This window comes from Acartia tonsa, chromosome 6 (assembly GCF_053477335.1).
Source record: "Acartia tonsa isolate MP-2025a chromosome 6, ASM5347733v1, whole genome shotgun sequence".
NCBI lineage: Eukaryota > Metazoa > Arthropoda > Copepoda > Calanoida > Acartiidae > Acartia > Acartia tonsa.
Genome location: NC_137265.1, coordinates 44,759,094 through 44,780,546, shown reverse-complemented (window position 1 = coordinate 44,780,546; position 21,453 = coordinate 44,759,094). Strand labels below are relative to the sequence as shown.

Genomic DNA, 21,453 nt, shown 5'->3' with positions numbered 1-21,453 from the left:
AAGGGATATGACAATGGCAGATATATTGATGTACAACCCCAAAGATGATACACAAAATTACCCCTTCTGTAGATTACAATTGGTGGTTGAAACGTTAAGACACTTATTGAACTAACCAACCATTATTCTTCAAAAGTCCCCAAAGTTGTTCGACAAAAAAACTTTGTGGACAAGTGTAATAAACAGCCCAATGTCGTCTCCCTCCCTGGTATAATATAATAAGGGAAGATGTATGTAGCCTTGATGTGCATAGGTCTTACAAGTTTTCACCAAAAATTTTAGCTTTCCATTTTAAATAGTAGTCAGGAAATTTATGTTTCCCCTTAGCCATACAGATGGACAGACGCACCAAGTTATTTCTAGAGTAGCTTTGCTAAAAAAAATATAACATTAAATGATATTTAAAGATTTTTTCATAACAAATTGTTATAATTTAACGAGGGCTCTAAAGGGATAAGATAATGGCAGATATATTGATGTACAACCCCAAAGATGATACACAAAATTACCCCTTCTATAGATTACAATTAGTAGTTGAAACGTTAGGACACTTATTGAACTAACCAATCATTATTCTTTGAAAGTCCCCAAAGTTGTTAGACAAAAAAACTTTGTGGACAAGTGTAATAAACAGCCCAATGTCGTCTCCCTCCCTGGTATAATATAATAAGGAAAGACAAATGTAGCCTTGATGTGCATAGGTCTTACAAGTTTTCACCAAAAATTTTAGCTTTCTACATTAAATAGTAGTCAAGAAATTCATGTTTCCCCTTAGCCATACAGATGGACAGACGCACCAAGTTATCTCTAGAGTAGTTTTGCTGCTATAAATATAACATAAGATGCTATTTAAAGGTTTTTGTATAACAAATTGTTATAATATAACGAGGGATCTAAAGAGATGAGACAATGGCCGATAAATTGATGAATATCCCAATTTATGATACAAAATGTAGATAACAAATAGTGGTTGAAACAGATGGACACTCAATTTAATCACCCAACCAATCACCCAATTCATTAAAAGTCCCCAAAGTTGCTAAGCTAACGAAAAGAAAATGTTATTATAAACTTTAGAGACTTTGGTTTACCTCGTAATTACCTCGTACGGGCGGAATTACAGTCAAGGACCTTATCAACTTGATGTACTGTCCAGGTCCTGGTCCAGCAATCCAGGAGAACTAAGGATGACTTTAACGCACCCTTCTCTGTCCAAACAATATTAGGTTAAGTAACATCCATCAGACAACCAACTCTCTGTGGTGCATGACCTTTTTGTGAGAAGTCCCAACTGTGCATGGTAACAAGTTGCGCCTGTTTTATATAAAAAATAAAAAACCTTCATTTTATCATAAAACGAGCAAAAATCGAGCTATCTGGCTAATTTTTTAATATGTTAGAGATTTTTTCATGCTTAACAACTTTGCTTTTATATTTTGTTTTGAAAAAATCATTTTAAAACCGGTTTATTTGGGCTTGAAAATTGATGTACCTAAAATCGCATATTTTTTTGTCCAAAAATTTAAATCTAGCCTAAAACCTGCCCAAATTGATTTCCTCTGATGGTATATGATAACCAAACATAAAAATATAGTTTTTAAAAAAATCGAAGGCTATGAAAATTTTAAGAAGAAAAAAAGCACAGTACCCTACCTTAACATTTAAAAAAATCAATTTTTGACCAACTTACGTAAGAGATAAAACAATAACCAATGATCCTAGAAGGCTAATTTTTTTATATGTTGTACTCAAAGCAATTCCTAACAACTTTGCTTTTCTATAAAAGTTGAAAAAAATCACGCTAAATATCATTTTTTTCCTTCGTAAGTTCGTATGGTTTATAAATTTCTTTAAAATGCAAAAATCTAATATTTTTTTATTTAGCGCCTATATGAATGCTCATCTGTCATTGGTTAATTTGTTTACCGCTGAAATTTTCTAAATGTTAGCGCCTCTTCTTATTGTAGAAACTAGAAATCTTTCTCATTTGTATTTTGAAGCTAGGGAAATCAGAAAATTGCTTCAAAACATCCCAAGACCTAAACAATAAATTGAATTTTGATTGGTTGATTCATTATAGTGTTGTTTCTCTTATAATATTGTACTTTGTTGTTCCAGGAATCATTATACCAAAAATCAGATCAATCGTATAATTAAATCACATTTGTTGTTAAAAAGTAGAAGAATTAACATGTTTGAAATGGACGTACTTACATTCTGGTAATGATTATAGAGTTTCTCAATCTTAACTAACTACTACAGAAATCACCATGCAAGAAATATATAGGACAATTCTAACATGCCTAAATTAACGGAAAAAGCTATCTGTCTCGGACAAATGGACCGATTCTAATTATAGAAAAGCTTCGCTTTTAAAAATCAACTGATGTTTAACATTATATTAAATTATATGAAAATAATTTTGTCTTTAAAGAAAATGAACAATAATAGTTATTTCTCGTATCGTATTATAAACGGCTTTCCGCGGTTATAGAATGTACAATTATAAGATTAAAACTCGGGGCTAGTTTTAATCTTATGATTGTACATTTCTATATTCGTAGAAAACTCGATATAATACGATGCTAGACATAGTTTTTTCGTATGGATGAGAACCGGTTCCTATCCACCGGATTCGAATGAATCCAAGAAATTATATTAAACTAACTAAGAAGCATGGAAAAATAATCATGGTAATAACTTTAGTAGTTAGGTACGATTTAGAAAGCGTAGCAACTCTATAATCATTACCAAAATGTCTGTACGTCCATTTTAACCATGTTGATTTTTTTACTTTTTTAACAACAAATTTTTATGTGATCTAATCATCTGATTGATCTGATTTTTGGTATTTTGATTTCTGATTTTGATTAATGAAAAAAGCTATCCATCTCAGACGTACGGACGGACGGACGTACGGTCCAACCCTAATTATAGAAAAGCTTCGCTTTTAAAAATTTAAACTTATAAAATCATTAGATTAATTTAATATCCCTCCCATATTTCTTTACTAATACAACAACAGGAAGTTGAGGTTTTGATATGAGCAAGGGGTCCAACCTTACTTTTTATAAAGCAGGGCTTTTCTATACTTAGGGTCGGTAGGTCTGTCCTTTTAACATTATTCTGTATTTAACAGTTTTACAAAAAAATAACGTATAATTTTGTCAAAAATAATCCAAAAATATTATGCTTAATTTGTTCTGACACTCTACAAAAGTTAATATCAGTCATTCCATTTTAGAGCTTCGCTTTTATGGATGTTGTTATCCTTGTAATTTTCTCAAAGTAGATAGTGTAAAAAGTAATGATAAATAATTGGAGGGGGGGAGCAGTATTTTTAATTATCCTATTATATAAAGTAGTAAGCGTTTTTGTCTGTCCCGAAGGATCTCGCTAACCGCTGAACCGGTATTGTTCTCTTTTACAGTAAAGCTTCTTACAGGTCCTGGGAAGGTTTTAAACTTCCCCCCCAAAATATTATTTTTTTACTCTTTCAAAACTTAATATTAAAATGGGATGAGGTCGACTTTTTCCCCTCCTACCTTAAGTACCCCTAGAGGCTTCTAGGGGCGTAACCGCTAGTATATGTATATTGTAAAACTATAAAAACATGTGTTAGGTGTGATTGGGAGAAGGTTGGAACAGACATCATTCTACTTTGTATTGTAGATTGTGGGGGAGGAAAACTTTTACTTTTATTTATTATCCCTTCATTCTTCTGGGTTAGACTTAGGAGTTGACTTTCCAAACTTTCGAAGCTACTCTATATTTTGAAATGTCCTTCTGTCTTTCTATTTTTGGTGTTTATGGTCGGAATATCAAAATAAGCATAATTTAAATGTACAAGTGTACATCTAAATCACATTAAATGACTTGTGTATACATGTCATTCCCCCCCCCCCCAAATAGACGTCATATTGTAATTTGATAATTATAACATGACCTCCCCTCCCCTCCCCCATCCTTTCATGCAATAATAGAACAAGGTTGACTAGATCCAAAATCATTGATAGAAATACATACAACAAGATTATTTGTGTATTGTAGTTTAAGTTATTTAATCTAGAGAGTGACATATTCATAGAAGGTAATTTTGTGTATCATTGTTGAGGATGTACATCAATTTATTGGCCATTGTCTTATCTCTTAAGAACCCTGATTTTTCTTAATATTGATTGCAAGATATTTTGACTTTTAGACTGACCTAACCTAGTTATAGAGCAGCTGTGCCACTAAAAAAGGGGAAAACAATTAGTGAGCAAAACTTAAAAGGATTTTGTTTCTTGTAACTAAAATTTGTTAGGGGAAGGAGGGGAAACTTACTAACTTACTAGTAGCTTCGTCCCATGTTCCTAGGGATATCTTATATTTTATAGAGAAACTAGCTTAAAACCTGACCATTGATATTATTTATCTTCTCAATATTTCAACTACATACTACTTAACTTTTTAATAGCAAAGCTATTCTACAATTCTATAATGTATAACTCCTAACATTCGTCTATATTGGGATATATTTGGGATTATGGAGGTTTGTAATAGTATTTTTTATAAATAACCCCTTTTTTTTGGGGGGGGGGGCATTAACCCATTATCATCAAAGGGAATAAAAGGGCACAGAAAATAGCTTAAATCTGTATATATATATATATATTGATCCATTTACAAATAGAACACTATGTCTATAGATTTATCTATCCATTTATCTCTTTATTTGTTTAAAGTGTTAATTATCCACCAATTTTATTCATTTTTTAACTTTCAATGTCTAAACAGTCATAAAAAAAAGATTGTAACAAGGATGACATCATCCATAAAAGCAAAGCTCTACAATGGTAGGAAAAACGGACATTAACACAATATAAATTAATTAATATAAAAGTTGAAGATTATAAGTAAATTTGTTGAAAAACTGCTTAGATACAGGACAATACAGAATATTGTTTAAGGACATGCTTTTATTTTTAAGACTTGATTAAATAGATGCTTCGCTTATAATATTGTATTTTGTTGTTATAGGAATCAGTATTCCAAAAATCAAAACAAAATTAGTTGTAAAAAAGATGGATAGATAGATAAAAAGGCTCCAACATTACAAACCTACATACACACACACTCATATGAATATACAGTAGAGAGAAATATAATGTGTTAATATACAGGAAGGTTAACTTAGTTTTTAATTTGGAATGACCCTGTTTCGGGGAAGGTGACATTATTAAGCCAAAATGGAATATAGTCCAGGCTCATAAAATTATCTATACACACAAAGACACACACACACATACCTACACGCTCAAACACATACATACATACATACATTGTTATTAAACTAAGCTTATCTAGCTTAATCAGTACTCTCCCCTTTCCTCCTCATCCCCCTTCATCTTATATTGTTAGTGAAAGTTTACAGAGTAAGGAATGCCTCCGAGAGTTGGTGGGTTACTTCCCGTTCATTGAAACCTTATCGTCGCACTTCTTACCCTCCCCATTTCTTACTTATGGGGCTCACAAAACAAAACAAATTTTATCTATCTATCTATCCATGATTTATTTTCACTGTTTGGAAAGAAAAATACAAAAATGTAAAAATGTTTAAAATAAGTCCATTAAAAAATTAAATACCCCATACCCTAACTGAAGGTTAAATATTGTTTTTTAACAATGACAAACATCATCACAGCATGATTTATATTCTATTATATAATGTGGTAAGCTTGTTTTGCCTGTTCATCTCATATGCTTTTACTTTACAGTGAAGCTTCTTATAGTTCCAGATAATTAATTTCATTAATTTCATAGAAAGAACCTAAAAGTCGAATATATTTAGTAAATTTTATTTAGGAATTGTTTAACGAACATACTTCATTTAAGATTGCGTGATTTATTTCGAAATAGAAATATAAAACGTAAAAATTTATTATTTTTCAAAATCTTCTATTTATTTACGAAGTACTTCGTAAATAAATATTAAGAAATTTGAATATTTAGAAAAATAGAAATAGGGAGGTATTTTTGAACGAACGGAGAGGGGAATAAATATCATATTTTTGAAATAGAATTCTTGCCCTAGTTAATTAATATTCCCCAATTTCAATATTTTCATATCTCTAAATTCCCTTCTAAATTTTCTCGAAATACGATACGTTTAGGGTTTGGAATACTTAATATTTTAAATATCTAGTAGACACATCATTGCTTTTATGGATGTTGTCATCCTTGTTTTTTATCAACTACATGCATGGATCTCTAATAACCCCCAACTGTTGCGTAACACGTGGCGTATCCGCTAGTTACCGGGAAGTTGATAGGTTCGAATCTTGACCTGACGCCGCGCCATAACTAAAAACGATAAAAATGGTTCCTATTGCTGCTATGTCAGACGCACGACATAAATAGTGACAGTAAAGAGGCAACTCATTACCTTACACAGACAATGGACGTGCAATCAAAGGGTTGATTGTCTGTTTGATGTTTAGCCGCGTTATCAAGCTTTTAGTAGCAAGATTTGGTTCAGAATTTGAAAATCCTTTATCGAGAAAATCGCTAATTCTCTGATATTTATTTGTCATTTGGGAAATATTCATTATAAAGTGTATTTTTTTGCGATTAATTCTAAGATACTATTTTTTAGGAAATTAAATTTTAATGAAACAATTTGCGAAAATTTGGAGGAGGATCAATTTTCTGATTATCAAACTATAGTTCAGGTTAATAATATCAAAGCTTCTCTAATAGGAAGCTCTACAAAGTGTCCGAACAAATGACCTGTGTGACGTCAATAGATCCATCTCTTTTTTAGGGGTTTCCTTTCCTTCTTTTCCTCTCCCTTCATTTTTATGACGTCACACGGCTAAATTTTTCGGACACTTTGTATAGCTTCAAACTGGTAGTAATTTTATGATTTGTACTTTAATATTCGTGAAAAATATTAAAGTACAAAATCAAAAAAGTATGATTTTTGCAGTAAGGCTGAAAGCCAGGTTTAATCCAGCGGATATAAATCACTTTCGAAGCTATACTGAAAATATTACAAACTCCGTTTGTCTGTTTTCAACTTGATTTTCGTGGCTTCTATTAAAGACAGATGTTTGATTTAACTTGGGATGATTAAATTCAATAGTAGCAATTGGGGGGGGGGGGGGGGGAGTTTATGGTATCCCACAAGAAAATTGCGAGATTTTAAGCAACACCAGAAGGAAGGTCATGGACAGGCAAACCATTGATTAACTTTGTATTATTATTATTGATCCCAAGCAAGATCTTCAGCTTTATCAGTATATAAAGACAGACACGCGAAATACAGACAGATGGACAGACAAACATTGTTTTAATTTGTATTATATTAATTTTAGGAACATGTTACTGATTATGAAAGTATATACAGTTCCTTAGCATTTATACCCAGGTAAGATTAAGAAACTTAGAAAAAAATTTATTTTAAAGTGAAACTTTTCTATTACTATAGACAGTACATCATTTAATTACAATGACAAAACATCATTATGTCAGAGACAGTGACTTGTCCGATCATTGTAGGAATCTTTCTGACAAATTCAATCATATTTCTTAACCATTTTAACCCCTCACCAATATTTCTAACCACTGCACTGCAGGGGGGGGGGATTACCCCCCCATCCCCATTTAAAATTTACCCCTTCCCTGGAGGTGCCCTAGGCACCCCTAACCATTTAGGAGGGGGTATTTACCCCCCCCAAAAAATATTTGAGTGATTCACGCGCATTTTTAATACTAAATATTTAATAAAATTTAAATTACCCCTTCCAAAAATTTTAACCCGCGCGCCATTTAACCCCCTACAAAACGAATTACCCCCCCCCCCTCTTAAAAAAATTTTACCCCCCCCCAAAAAAAAAATGCTTGGACGCCCCTGACTGTAGGAGTTGCTAATTCTAACCTAATATGTCATAGGGGATGGGGTCAGATAAAAGGTCGTCATTACATCTTAGACAAGCCTCTAAATCACAAAAACTTAAAAATTTTCAAAAAGTAATTCAGTATTTAGTTAAGCTAGAAATTGTCAATATCAAAGAGCCAATATTTTTAAGTAATGAAATTTTTTTTAAATTTTGTCATCCTTGTTTTTTAGAATCTTATATGGCTTATTAGCTGGAACTTGGTCTGATAGAAATGGCAGAAAACCATTGCTAGGAAATTTTTATTTATTTGAGGGGCTAACATCAGTATCAAATTTAACCCATCCTAACCTTAAAGTGATATCATTCTCCTATTTTTTAATTACGAAATTATCAAACTCAATAAAATAATAAATGTTTAAAGTTCTACCTATGATTGGACAACTGCTGGCAAGCCTGTCATTTGCCTTCAACTATTTCTTCCTGGAACAGTTGCCTTGGCAGGTACACCCACAAAATAGGAAGAGAGCAACTGGAATAATAAAATCTTTGAACAAATTAAAAAAGGGGTGATGTTCTGTAAGTAAGAAGAAATATTAGGGTTTTCAATTATCTAAATTTATCTCAAGCTAGCTCAGATTTTATACCTGAATTACTATCTATACTTGAAGGGTGTGGGCCCGTGGGGTTCTATGATAACAAAACACCGCCAAGAATGCCAAAATTGGTAATTATACTTAATGACATGTGATTGTAAAAATTACAGTTCATGTCTATGTAACAGCAAAACATAAGAGAAATTAAAAGTGAGTTTACACTAGCAGGTACCACTGCTTGAGTCCTAGCCATAATAAAAAAACATTATCATTCAGAAGTAACTATCTATCAAATAGGTATACCTACTTAATACAGAAGTTCTATTGATTTAACCAATTTATTATTATTTTAGTTGATGTCTCTTGAATTTTTGAATGAGTTAAGTGGCACTTATGTTGTTTACTACATGGCTGAATATACTTTTATAACAGGTAAGTGAATATCCTTGCTATGATGATTCCTGTAACAGTTAGGTATAATTTAAAAAACGCAGCCTCTTTAATCCTTTCATGAAAGTCAGTAGGTCTATTTTAAGCATGATAATATTTAGCTTTTTTAAATCCATATCTTAAATAATATAATTATCATATTTACTTTATTTTTGAAAAATGGAGTCCTAGTAAAAGTAGACATAATATTATATGGAGAGCATCACCATATTTAAGTATTGAAATGTAAGTATGTCCATAAAAAGTATCCTTTCTTGCAGTATGTTTTTCCTTTAGATTTAAAATTAATATTAAATGAGTTGATACTCTATATTTGTTAATGTTCATTAGTCTGGCCTGTTGACTTGTAAAGCTTTGCTTGTTTAGATGTTGTTTTTATTGATATATTATATTATAGATATAACAACAGAAGACACCAGAACATTTAGATTATCCATTGTGGATGGGATGGATTATGTTAGCTCCTCCATTGGAACTTTTATCAGGTTTTAATTTACTAGGTGCATTCACAGAGAATACCTGTAGAGCAATGACACCCCCCCCTCCAATGGTTTTTCAATTAAGGGGAGGAGAGAGTGGGTTATGTAGTGTTCATCTATCTATCTATCTATCCATCTATCTATCTATCTATCTATCTATCTATCTATCTATCTATCTATCTATCTATCTATCTATCTATCTATCTATCTATCTATCTATCTATCTATCTATCTATCTATCTATCTATCTATCTATCTATCTATCTATCTATCTATCTATCTATCTATCTATCTATCTATCTATCTATCTATCTATCTATCTATCTATCTATCTATCTATCTATCTATCTATCTATCTATCTATCTATCTATCTATCTATCTGTCTATCTATCTATCTATCTATCTATCTATCTATCTATCTATCTATCTAGTGGACCAATCTTCCTCCATGGTGGATACTATGCTGTATTTGGTTCCAGTGCTGCCTGTTGCATCCTGTCCATTCTAAACATTATATCTATCTATCTATCTATCTATCTATCTAGTGGTCCAATCTTCCTACACGGGGGGTACTATGCTGTATTTGGTTCCAGTGCTGCCTGTTGTATCCTGTCTATTTTATACATATTATTCTGTGTCAAGGAATCATTGCCCAAACCAGGTATTTATAGCTTTTTATTGCTGCGCTTCTTATGCATATTTTTATTCTTGGTTACGTTGTCAATAGCAAAGGAACTCTTTTATTATTGTCTGTCTATACATGCCTATGTCTAAGGTTTTAGTTTGTATCGTAAGATCTAGGTGTGACAACTGATCCGATTGTTTTCTATAATTTAGTGAAGCTTTTTATAGGTCCTGGAATAGTTTTAATTTTACCTTTAGTGAATTTTATTTTTTATTTAAGTCTTACTGTGTCATTAGTTTCTCACAAGTTTCCCCATCTATATAGTACACACACACACTACGCGCTTTTATGGATGCTGTCAATCTTGTTTATAGACAACCAACTCTTTGAATTCCACGACATTTGTTTGGAAGTCCAAACTGTACAAGGTAACTAGTCGCTCCTGTTTATGGACCAAGGCATTTCTCCAACTCTCATTATCAATGTCAAGGTTCAGACATAGCAGCAATAGATTCCATTTTTAACATCTCTAGTATGACACGGTTTGGTCCAGACTGGAAGTCGACAGTTTGTCGTCCTTTTCATTACTATGTATTTTAGATGATGAGAAAGAGAGTGCTGAGTTGAGAGATGATCTAAACGCTGTTCCTAACTATGGGACGGATAACACCAATATAAAGGAAATTCAATTACGTATATGACGGTGCACAATGGGGCTAATTACAAAAAAATGGAGATTTACCTTTTCAATGGCGGTATTATAGTGGACACCTATGGGGCTGTATCCACCCTTTTTAGTTTTAACGGTAAGGAAGATGATACACATCTCTACAATACCGTATGGACGCTTCTTTGCCCCACTGTGCATGCCTTACTAGCATTTAAAAGGTTCCTACTGCTGCTATATCTGGCATATTACATGAAAAATCAGAGTATTCGAGAATGCTTTGGCAGAAATAGAATTTTCAACCATGAATTTATAATTTTCCAATATAATTTTCCAAGTGTTCAGACATATACCTTGAAAAGTATCAAAAAATATTTTCTTAAACTTAGCTTTTACGGACAAAAGGACGGACAGACCTTTTATACATGATTGAATATAAACTTAGGAGGAAAATCCAATTGTTGTGATAGAAAAGAGAAATTTTGTTGCGGCTGGTTTTCTGTATGCAATTGAAAGGTATTTGGGTGCTCCCCACAATACTCTTTAGATAAATTGAAAAAGAAGGGAGGGGGGTGGGGGTTAGTTTGTTCCCCTATTCTTTACTTCTAAATGGAACTCTTTCTATCCATGCAGTGCCATAACCCAGCGAGGCTACCAAGTACCCATTATAACCTATCCTTACCTGGCTTAAGCAATAGGGGTGGGTAGGGGTTTTAGTGCTTGGTAATTGCTGGACAATTCTATGTAAAAGTGTTTTCTTTATAGTCAATAAATAAGATGGAGGTAGGTACAATGGATGTTTTATTTTTGTAAAGAGCATCCAGCATAAAATTTACGGATCAACTGCAGTTTACGGTAAAATATTCTTGGTAACGAATATTTCCAAAAATCTATGAATTTTAAAGGCTGCTACCTGCCAAACGGCTGAACGTACAGATCATAACTGTACACCGTTTTAAGTGGCTTAAGAAGGCCTACAAATAATCTGAAATAGTCATAAATCAATATTGCACAATTATCTCGCAGTGCAGAGAAATGCGCGAAAAGACTTATTTCACGCGTTTTTTCTTCAGTGAAGCTTTCTCTTTGCATCATTGGATCTTGGCTATTCCAGATTATTTGTAGGGCTTCTTATGCCGCGTAAAACGGTGTGCGGACATGATCTGTACGTTCAGTCGTTTGGCAGCTAGAGCAGCCTTTAAAATTCATAGTTTTTTTGGAAATATTAGTTATCAGGAATATTTTACCGTCAATTGCAGTTGATCCAATTTTACTTTGTCCGTTGTTGTCAGACATGCTACAAAATATAAATATTAGAAAATATAAAATATGTGAGAAAAATTTCATAATGTGATAAAAGGTTTCGTGATTCTTGATTTTAACAAATGATCTTGAAATCTCCTTGTCCACATTTCCATCCATGATTTTTATGCTTTGCTACTTATGTATGTTATAATCCTTGATTTAGTTTAAGAACAGTGCTTATGCCATGAAAATCTCCAGAAAAAGCCATCCTATTAAGTGCAATATTTAATTTCCCCTGCTTTATCTTTAATCTTTATCAAGTAAATTATTTTGGAAAAACACAATGTAAAATACCATGTTCAATTGTTGATTCTCTTTTTTAGTTTAAGAACTGTGTTTAAGCCACAAAAATCTCCAAAAAAAGCAATCCTATAACGTGCAATATTTAACTTTCCCTGCTTTATCTTTAATCTTTATCGATCAAAGTATTTTGTAAAAAAACAAACAATGAAAAATACCATGTTCGATTGTTGATTCTCTTTTTTTAGTTTAAGAACTGTGTTTAAGCCCCGGAAATCTCCAGAAAAGGCAATCCTATTACTTGGAATATTCAACTTTGCATGCTTTATCTTCAATTATAATGGTACAGAAGGTACACACAGGTAAATCGCAGGGATAAGACAATGGATGATAAATTATTATACACTAGCGGCTACGCCCCCTAGAAGCCTCTAGGGACACTTAAGGTGAAGTGAGGAAAAGTGGACACCGTCACCCCCTCATTTTCAATTTAAGTTTTAAACAGAAAAAGTAAAAAAAATCTTGGAGGGTGTAATTTTTTTTGGAAGGGTAGAGATACCCTCCCCCAAAAAATGATCTACAATAAAGGAGAACCATATCGGTTCAGAGGTTAGGGAGATCCTTCGCTACAGACAGAAAAAGTTTAATATTTTATATTATAGGATAAATATTAAAGTAATATATATAGAGCGATAAATATTATATGTAACAATCACCCCTTTTCAAAGGCCTTCTACCAACTTTTGGTTGGGTCCTTGAGTTCAGCTGATTCTTTCAAAAATGTAAATACAGCCGGGTGCTGGCAAAAGAACAAAAGGCAAATTGTAAACTAATGTTAACACAAGGACGCCCAAGCTTTTTACTTTATATTGGGGTAAAATTAGGGGTTCTATACGTTCAAGGGGAGTAATCAAACGTATTTTTAAAAAATTTGAGGGGTGTAAAATAAGAGATTTAAAGTCTAAAGAGGTAAACACCCCTTTACCCCTGTACTTGACGTCTATGTATGACCTTTAATGATTTCTGCATTTTTTACTAGTTAATTTCGTTTTTGTATTGTTTAAATACTGTTCATTTCTTGGAAAATATTTTGAAAATTATCTACTGATCCCATAAAACTGACAACAACCCAATTACTTAAAATAAGGACATAGTTAATTTGCCACCACCTCAGTGAGAGCTCAACCCTTTATGGAAAAAAAATCTAAAACAACGTAAATTCAGGCAAATAATAAATTTGGGAACATCTGCAATATATTAGTTCTATATTTGACGCTAGATGTCACTAAAAACTTGATAATTAAGATTTGCAAGAAAGAATTTACATCATTAGGAAAAATGTCTTGTTAATCACAAATAACTAGGTTTATAAATGCAGTAGTGTAAATCGGAAAAGATGATTATGAATATAAGTTTATAGTCAGGAGCCTAGTTGTGAGAAATTGATACTGGCAGTTTTAAATACTTCATTGAAGTTTAGACAGAAATGGCAATTTTTCACAAAAATTCTCCCTTTCTCTTTCAAAAAGCAGAAGAAAGCATTAAACAGCTGAATTTAGAAAGCAAAGTTTAATGAAATTGTTTCTCGTCTGCTGAGCTTTAGGTCTTTGCCATCGGATATCATTTAGTAGTCTGTTTATACATCTATACTATAAATTTATTGGATAAATCAACCCATCAGCAGATTAAAATTATTTGGTTTTAAAGCTTTGACCTTACTAGTTTGGAAACAAACAAACTTATATCAATAAAAGTACCTAAAATTTTTATGCCAACAAAAAGATAGTTTGGGTACCACTAATTTACTGTTCAATTTCCTCTCCCTCCCTTGCTTCCTGGTAAATTGCAAAGCAGAGACGCATGCTTTTAGTGGCAAAGCTACACTTTAAGTATTTTTTGTTTTTGGGATCTTCCTTGGAAGGGTAGAGGTACCCTTCCTCAAAATAGTTATAAACCTTCCCGGGACCTATGAGTAGCACACTGTAAAGGAGAACCATATTGGTCCAGTGGTTAGCCTTACAAAGATACATCGTGATACTTTTATTTAAGGATTATACCAACTCTATAATAAAACCCTGAACATAGATATGTATGTATATTTCAGATTTTAATGGATATAGAATACAAATGTAAATTATGACAAGGCAAAAATTAACGTCAATTAAGCTTGCTAACATGGAACTCGTTTATTAGTCAGTACGTTAATCCAGTAGGACGGGAGGGGATAGGAAAGAGGGGATGGATGGGGGATCGTTATTTAAGCCCGCTACAAGTTTTAATTTATCAAAGCACATGATAATCTGGTGTAATATCCAAATAATAATAAATCTATTCAGATATTTGTATGCTCAGAAAGCCTATGGTTGGGATGAACAGAATTTTACAAGATATCTTTTTAATTACAGGTACGTATATTAATTTGTCTTAAATTACATCAAATTAGAGACGTTAAAAAGGGTTACTGTTAATGCTTTACTATTCACTTGCGACTACGCCCCTAGAGGCCTCAAGGGAGGGGGGATATAGACTCTAAAATTAAATTTTAGTTTAGCAAAAAACAATGGTGGGGGGAAGGGGGAGGTACAGGGAGAGTGGTAGGCAATAACTTTCGGTACAGACAGACAAACATCCTGTTACTATGAAAGGGAAGAATTTCAGAGTAAAAACCAATTTATAGAGTACAAAATTCGTGTAATCCAAGTAACTTTTTTTCAATATTATATACACAAAATATTGTGGAATAATTATTTTTGGCTGTAGTAATAATTTGCAATTATGATTATGGAATATATTATAATTGTTTCATTTTTAGAATTGCGTACATGGCTGTCTTGTGGATAATATTTCCAATTTTATCCAGGTAAATCAATAGTAGCCAAACTGCTTTACTTATTTCTTTATTAGCTGGACCTATAGGGGGTTTTGTTGGAAGAATGGGGGAGGAGGTTAGTCAACCTTCTGCATTCCATTTTAGTTTTTAACGAAAAAAATGGTGATTTCCCTTGGGAAGGTATTTTTAAACCAACCACTACACAAAGACATCCTGTTACTTTATGAAATTAAAAAGAAAAACTTTTTAAACATAAAAATTAGAAAATAGCGGCGGTCGTCTCCCCATCTCCTAGTGCCCCTTGATGCTTCTAGAGGCGTAGCCACCAGTATAAAATAAAATGATAAAAGTAATAATATAAAAGCTTTGCTCAGAAAAAATATACATATTGGGCAGAGTAATAAAAAGCTAGTATGAAGGGATAAGGCAATTGGATGATAATGTTGGCCTCCACATATGTGTGTGGATACGCCCCCAGAGGCTTTTATGGGCATTTTAGGGAAGGGAGGAGGAGTGGACCCTCTACTTTAAACTTTTTCTAAATTTGGAGGGTAATTTTTCTAGGGGCGATTTGTCTTGGGAATGTGGTACCCTCCCTTAAAATAGTTAAAAACCTTCTCTGAACCTATACAAAGCTTCACTATAAAGGAAAACCATATGGGTCCAGTCCATATGGGTTAAAAAGATCATTCTCACAGACAGACGCTTTAATTGAGAATATTGGGTATAGGACAACTGAGGATAAATTAATCTTTCTCTCTTTTTTTACTGGAGTAGGTAAACATAGATCTAAAGGAATAAGACAATGGCTGATAAATTGATGTACACCCCAAATTATGATACTCAAAATAGATAACAATTAGTGGTTGATGCGGTTACACACAAAATTAAATAAACTAACTGATCAGAAATCAAAATAGTCCTCAAAGTTGTTTAACAAACGAACGAATAAGAAAACGTGTTATAAAACTTTGGGTACTAGTGTAATAAGAAGCTCAACGTCCTCTCCCTCGCTAGAAGGTAAAATGTAATTATGTAAAAAGGAATATTTGGGGGTGGGGGGGATAGATTAACTATCCTCCCCCTCCCTGATGGAGCCAATAAAAGCAGCAATTTTTCAGCTTTATGCGCAGTCTTTATTTATTCTTTATACTCTTTCCAATATTGAAATTTTTAAACAGGGATACAGGGATAGGATAATGGATTTTAAATTTGGTAGTAATCCCCCCCCCCCCAAAAAAAGTATATTTTAAAATTCTAGAGTATATATAAATATTCTAGCCCTATTGTTTTGAATTTAAATGGCCCATTAAATTCAGAAGGGAAAGGGTGTAGAGAGATGCCCGCCCTGAAATTTTAAAAAGCCCTAAAACATTAAATTATTGGTCGAGGAAAGGGGGGGGGGGGCAAAAAAAGTTGTTCCATTATATAAAAATAAGAATATTTTCCATAAAAATTTATGGATCTATACAACCAGGAAGGGAAAGGACACTGAAATGTAAATTAAAATGGTACTCAAAGTTTTGAAATCACATTAGCTTATTCGTTAGCTTAAGAACTATGGGTACTTTTTAGAATTCTGATTTTCTTGAACCGTTCAATCTTTTCAACCAATAATTGTAATCTACAGGGGGGGTAATTTTGTTATAATCTTTGTGGATATGCATCTTTTTTTCGTCCATTGTCTTATCTCTTAAGCTTCCTGATTTCTACATATTTTGTATCAAGTGCTTTGCAAAAAAAAATACTGAAATATTTCAAGCTTAGAATTCAGAAGAACTTTTACTTTTATTGTATGTTCGTATGTCTGTTCTTTAGGCGTAACGGATAGCTAGTTTCCGCTCTGTGTGTTATCAATTTCATTTGATCTTATATAGAGCTGCAACGCTTTTCAAATTTTGCGTTCTTTGATATAGACCAATTATCCATATCACGACCAATTTAGACACGAATAGCCTAAAACCAGTGCACAACATTCATAATGCTGTTCTATAACGTACACCCACTTCGGACAATTATAGTCTGAGATCTTTAGCTTCAGATAATAGTTATTTCTCGTATCGTATTATAAACGGCTTTCCGCGGATATAGAATGTACAATTATAAGATTAAAACTAGTTTTTTTAGCCCCGAGGTGCCGGAGGCACCGGCTAAAAAAACTGGTTTTAATCTTATGATTGTACATTTCTATATTCGTAGAAAGCTGGATATAATACGATGCTAGACATAGTCTTTTTCGTATGGATGAGAACCGGTTCCTATCCACCGGATTCGAATGAATACGAGAAAAAAATTTACTACTTTATAATATCCGTTATTGGCTACGCCCCTGGCGGCTTTTAGGGGGGGGGGGGGGTAGGTTCAATTTTTCCTGGTAACGTGTAGGTACACTTACCCAAAATAGTTACAAACCTTCCCAAGACCTAAAAGAAGCTGCATTGAAATGGAGATTAAGAATAAGGAAGAATAGAGTTTGAACTAGAAATATTAGAAATTAGATAAATAGATATATCCAGATAAAAAAAGGATAACCGACCGAAAAAGAGATATTAAACATTTAGAAACTAGATAGATATGAAGAAGGATATACAGAAGAAAGAAAGATATAAAATTTATCTTTATCTTTATCTTGTAGTAGGAATATTTAGATAGATAGATAATAGATAGAGAAGGATAGACAGAAAGAAGAAAGATATATAAATTTATGTCTATCTATATCTTGTTATAAAAATATTTGGATAGATAAATATATTTATTGCTATCTATCTTTATCTTGTATTAGGAATATTTAGATAGACAGAACATGGATAGAGAAGGATAGACAGAAAGAAGAAAGATATATAAATTTATGTGTATCTATAGTTAAAAATATGAGTCTGACTTCCGGAAAGCCGAGGCTATGCAACTCTTGTTTCAATGCACAAATTCTGAATATTTTTGGGTGGTTTCTTTCAAAGGGCCTAGCCGAGCTTAATACAATTCCCCCTCTCTCCCTCAATTTTGAAATATCTATAATACAAAGTAGCTTGATGTCTGTCTGTCTGTCCGTCCGTCCGTCTAAAGCTTAAGATCTCGGTAACCACTGAACCGATTGGATTCTACTCTTCAGGGTATATACCTATCGGTCCTGTGGTGGTTATAAGCTATTTTCTTGGGGGGTGGGACACCCCCAACTCCCCCAAAAATGAAAATTTCCCCACCATTTTTTTTTCTTTTTTTTGCAGAAGATTTCCTTGGTCCTTTTTTTTTTGCAGAAGATTTCCTTGGTCCTTTTTTTTTGCAGAAGATTTCCTAGGTCCTTTTTTTATGCAGAAGATTTTCTTGGTCCTTTTTTTATGCAGAAGATTTCCTTGATCCTTTTACGAATTTCGCCTAAATTTGTTTGATCACCTCTTGGGGCAAAGCCCCTAGAGGCTAGGGGCGAAACCGCTAGTATTATAATAAGGAGGGAGGAGGGACTTCTTCGAATGTACATATGTACATATTTGTATGTTCACGTCCATCAGGACGTCTAAAACGGCAACCAAATTCTAGAAAGCATTACTATTTGCCCCCCCCCCCCCTTTTCCAAGGAACTTTTTGTCTGCTAGCAAATTGATTTCTGCTCATTGGCTACGACACAATTGGTTGATTTCAAAGACCCAATTGAGAGTTGGCACAAGGTCCTAGTGATGGGGATATATAATTACTTAATCCCTTCTCCCTCTAGTGTTGTACCCTCCACCAAATGTCCCATAGCTCATAAATCTCTTGTTCAAATCTAATTTCCGAAAGGCTTCGGGACAAAACTTTATCTTTTCGGCCTGCCATGCCCTGTTGAACTTTGAGTCATTGTGTTGATATACAGCCGAGACCTGTGAAACTTGGATACTTTGTGTTGACATCCTGACGAGCTCTGTGGAACTTGGATACAGTTTGCTGACATCCTACCGAGCTCTGTGAAACTTCAATACAGTTTGCTGACATCCTGACGAGTCCTGTGGAACTTGGATACAGTTTGCTGACATCCTGACGAGTCCTGTGAAACTTGGATACTTTGTGTTGACATCCTGACGAGTCCTGTGGAACTTGGATACAGTTTGCTGACATCCTGACCAGACCTGTTGATCTGAAATACTTTGTGTTGACATCCTGCCAAGCCTTGTGGAATTTAGATGCGTTGTGTTGACATTCTGCCGAGCCTTGTTGAATATTAAATACATTGTGTTGACATTTTATTTCAAAGATATATTTTATAAAGATGATCATGGCTGACGTTTTATTGACATTTCATTGCTGTAATCGAAACCCCACTTTTGATTTTATTTTTAAGGTTATTTTTTTAGTTAAGGTTTCTTGTGGAAGTATAAAGGAAAACAATATCAGTTTTTCGATTAGCGAGATATATAGCTACAAACAAACACAAAGATAGACTAGAAACGAACTTTGATTATAGAGTTGCAACAGTACTGATATTATGTCTATTTGTTTTAATGCACACTTTTCCTCAACAGTTTAGCGGATTTATGACCAACACGCAACAAGCGGTCAATGGATCCTATAAATAGACATATTTGCAAAATCAAAACTGGTTTTAGCTAAATTGTATCTGCTCCTTCTTCCGGATTATAGAATTTTTAAGAATTTGACTAAAAATGTGTGATGATTTGACTTTAAAATAGCCTTTGATGTAAAATGTATATTACCTCTAACACATGAAAGCAGTAGTTGGTTTAAAAACTTTTTTTGTAGATTAATTATAACTCATGAAATTGTCGACGGCAGTACCTTCTGGTTTTAATTAATGCTTTTTTTCTTCAAAACACCTTGAAATCTTAAACTTAGAAAGTAAAAACAGTAATGAAAAATCAACATATCATTTAACTAAACAATTATGACAACATCCATAAAAGCGAAGCACTGAAACTGTAGGACAAACGGACATTAACACTTATATAGTATCAGAACTGAATAATCAGAATATAAATGTATAAGAGTCGAAGCAAAATTGTAAGTAAATTTGTTGAAAACTGCTTTACTTTCTAAATCGTACCTAATTACTAAAGGAATCACCATGCAAAGTTTGAAATCGATATGACATCTCTAACATGCCTAAATTAACGAAAAAAGCTATCCGTTTGTGAAGGACGTACGGACGGACCGACCCTAATTATAGAAAAGCTTCGCTTTTAAAAATACTGACAGAATTGATTTACAACATATTTACTGTTATTAAAAGCGAAGCTTTTCTATAATTTCTTTTCCGTCCGTACGTCCGTCTGTCCGTCAGTAAAAGTTAGATTTGAAGGTGGAAATGTTATCTTTTTTAGTGGAACGGTTAGCTTTTTCCGTTAATTTAGAATTTTCCTATCGATTTCAAACTTTGCAAGGTTATTCCTGTAGTATTTAGGTACAACTTAGAGAAAGTGTAGCTACTCTAAAATCGTTACCAGAATTTCCGAACGCCCAATTTAAACTGTTGATATAAAAAAAATTAAAACAACATATTTTTATGTGATAAAATTATCCGATTGAACTGAATTTTGGGATACTTATTCCTAGGACAACAAAGTACAATGTTATAGGCGATGCATCTCTTTATCAAGTCCTAAAAATGTAATTATGTTCTTAAACATTAACTTGTATTTAAACCGTTTATAAAAAAATTTACTCATAATTTTGTTTAGACTTTAATAAATTTATATTCTGATTATTCAGTTCTGAAACTTTACAATTAATAATATTCGTTTGTCCTACGGTTTCATAGCTTGGTTTTATGGATGTTTTCATCCTTGTTTATATAGAAACAATAAGCAATTAAACACTCGAATTTTGTATGAAAGACACAATAGTATAAGTTATCAAACACATAAACAATAGATTGTTGAAGAAATTAGGCATTTAATTGATTATATCAAAGGAAAGTTATTAATAAGTATAGTCTAATTAGTTAAAAACTGAATAGTTCTTATACATTAAATAGTTTTACTATTAAGTAAATTTGTTGCAAAATACAACATACTGTTTAAGGACATTCCTACATTTTTAGGACTTTATTATAGATGGTCCTCGTTTATAACGTTGTACCTTGTTGTAGTATTTATTACAAAAAGGTTTAAAACTTATTATAGAATTGCTATGCTTTCTAAATCGTACCTTACTACTAAAGGAATAACCATGCCAAGTATGAAATCAATAGGACAATTATAAAAGGCCTAAATTAATGATAAGAGCTATCCGTTATAGACAGACAGACCAATCCTTAATAAAGAAAATCTTTACTATTAAAATCAAGCATCAGAAAAAGTCTTGTTTTTTTTAAATTATAATTATAGATCCACAACGACCAAAATCTTTGACCTATGTAGATTATGATCACATTTGAAAAAGGTTTTGCCATG

At 32.9% G+C, this 21,453-nt stretch overlaps 1 protein-coding gene across 2 annotated transcripts in view; it reads left to right on the top strand.

Annotated features, from left to right (window-relative positions):
• Positions 1 to 21,453, top strand: part of LOC145322777 (putative peptidoglycan muropeptide transporter SLC46) — a 33,692-nt gene that overhangs the window by 6,799 nt on the left and 5,440 nt on the right. For both annotated transcript variants that reach the window (XM_080165031.1, XM_080165032.1), the window contains exons 4-15: positions 6,638 to 6,713; positions 7,359 to 7,411; positions 8,114 to 8,175; positions 8,305 to 8,384; positions 8,830 to 8,908; positions 9,324 to 9,411; positions 9,952 to 10,067; positions 10,632 to 10,713; positions 11,146 to 11,214; positions 12,492 to 12,605; positions 14,580 to 14,648; positions 15,056 to 15,103. In XM_080165031.1, coding sequence (XP_080021157.1) covers positions 6,638 to 6,713; positions 7,359 to 7,411; positions 8,114 to 8,175; positions 8,305 to 8,384; positions 8,830 to 8,908; positions 9,324 to 9,411; positions 9,952 to 10,067; positions 10,632 to 10,713; positions 11,146 to 11,214; positions 12,492 to 12,605; positions 14,580 to 14,648; positions 15,056 to 15,103 — 936 coding nt within the window. The remainder of the gene's footprint in view (positions 1 to 6,637; positions 6,714 to 7,358; positions 7,412 to 8,113; positions 8,176 to 8,304; positions 8,385 to 8,829; positions 8,909 to 9,323; positions 9,412 to 9,951; positions 10,068 to 10,631; positions 10,714 to 11,145; positions 11,215 to 12,491; positions 12,606 to 14,579; positions 14,649 to 15,055; positions 15,104 to 21,453) is intronic.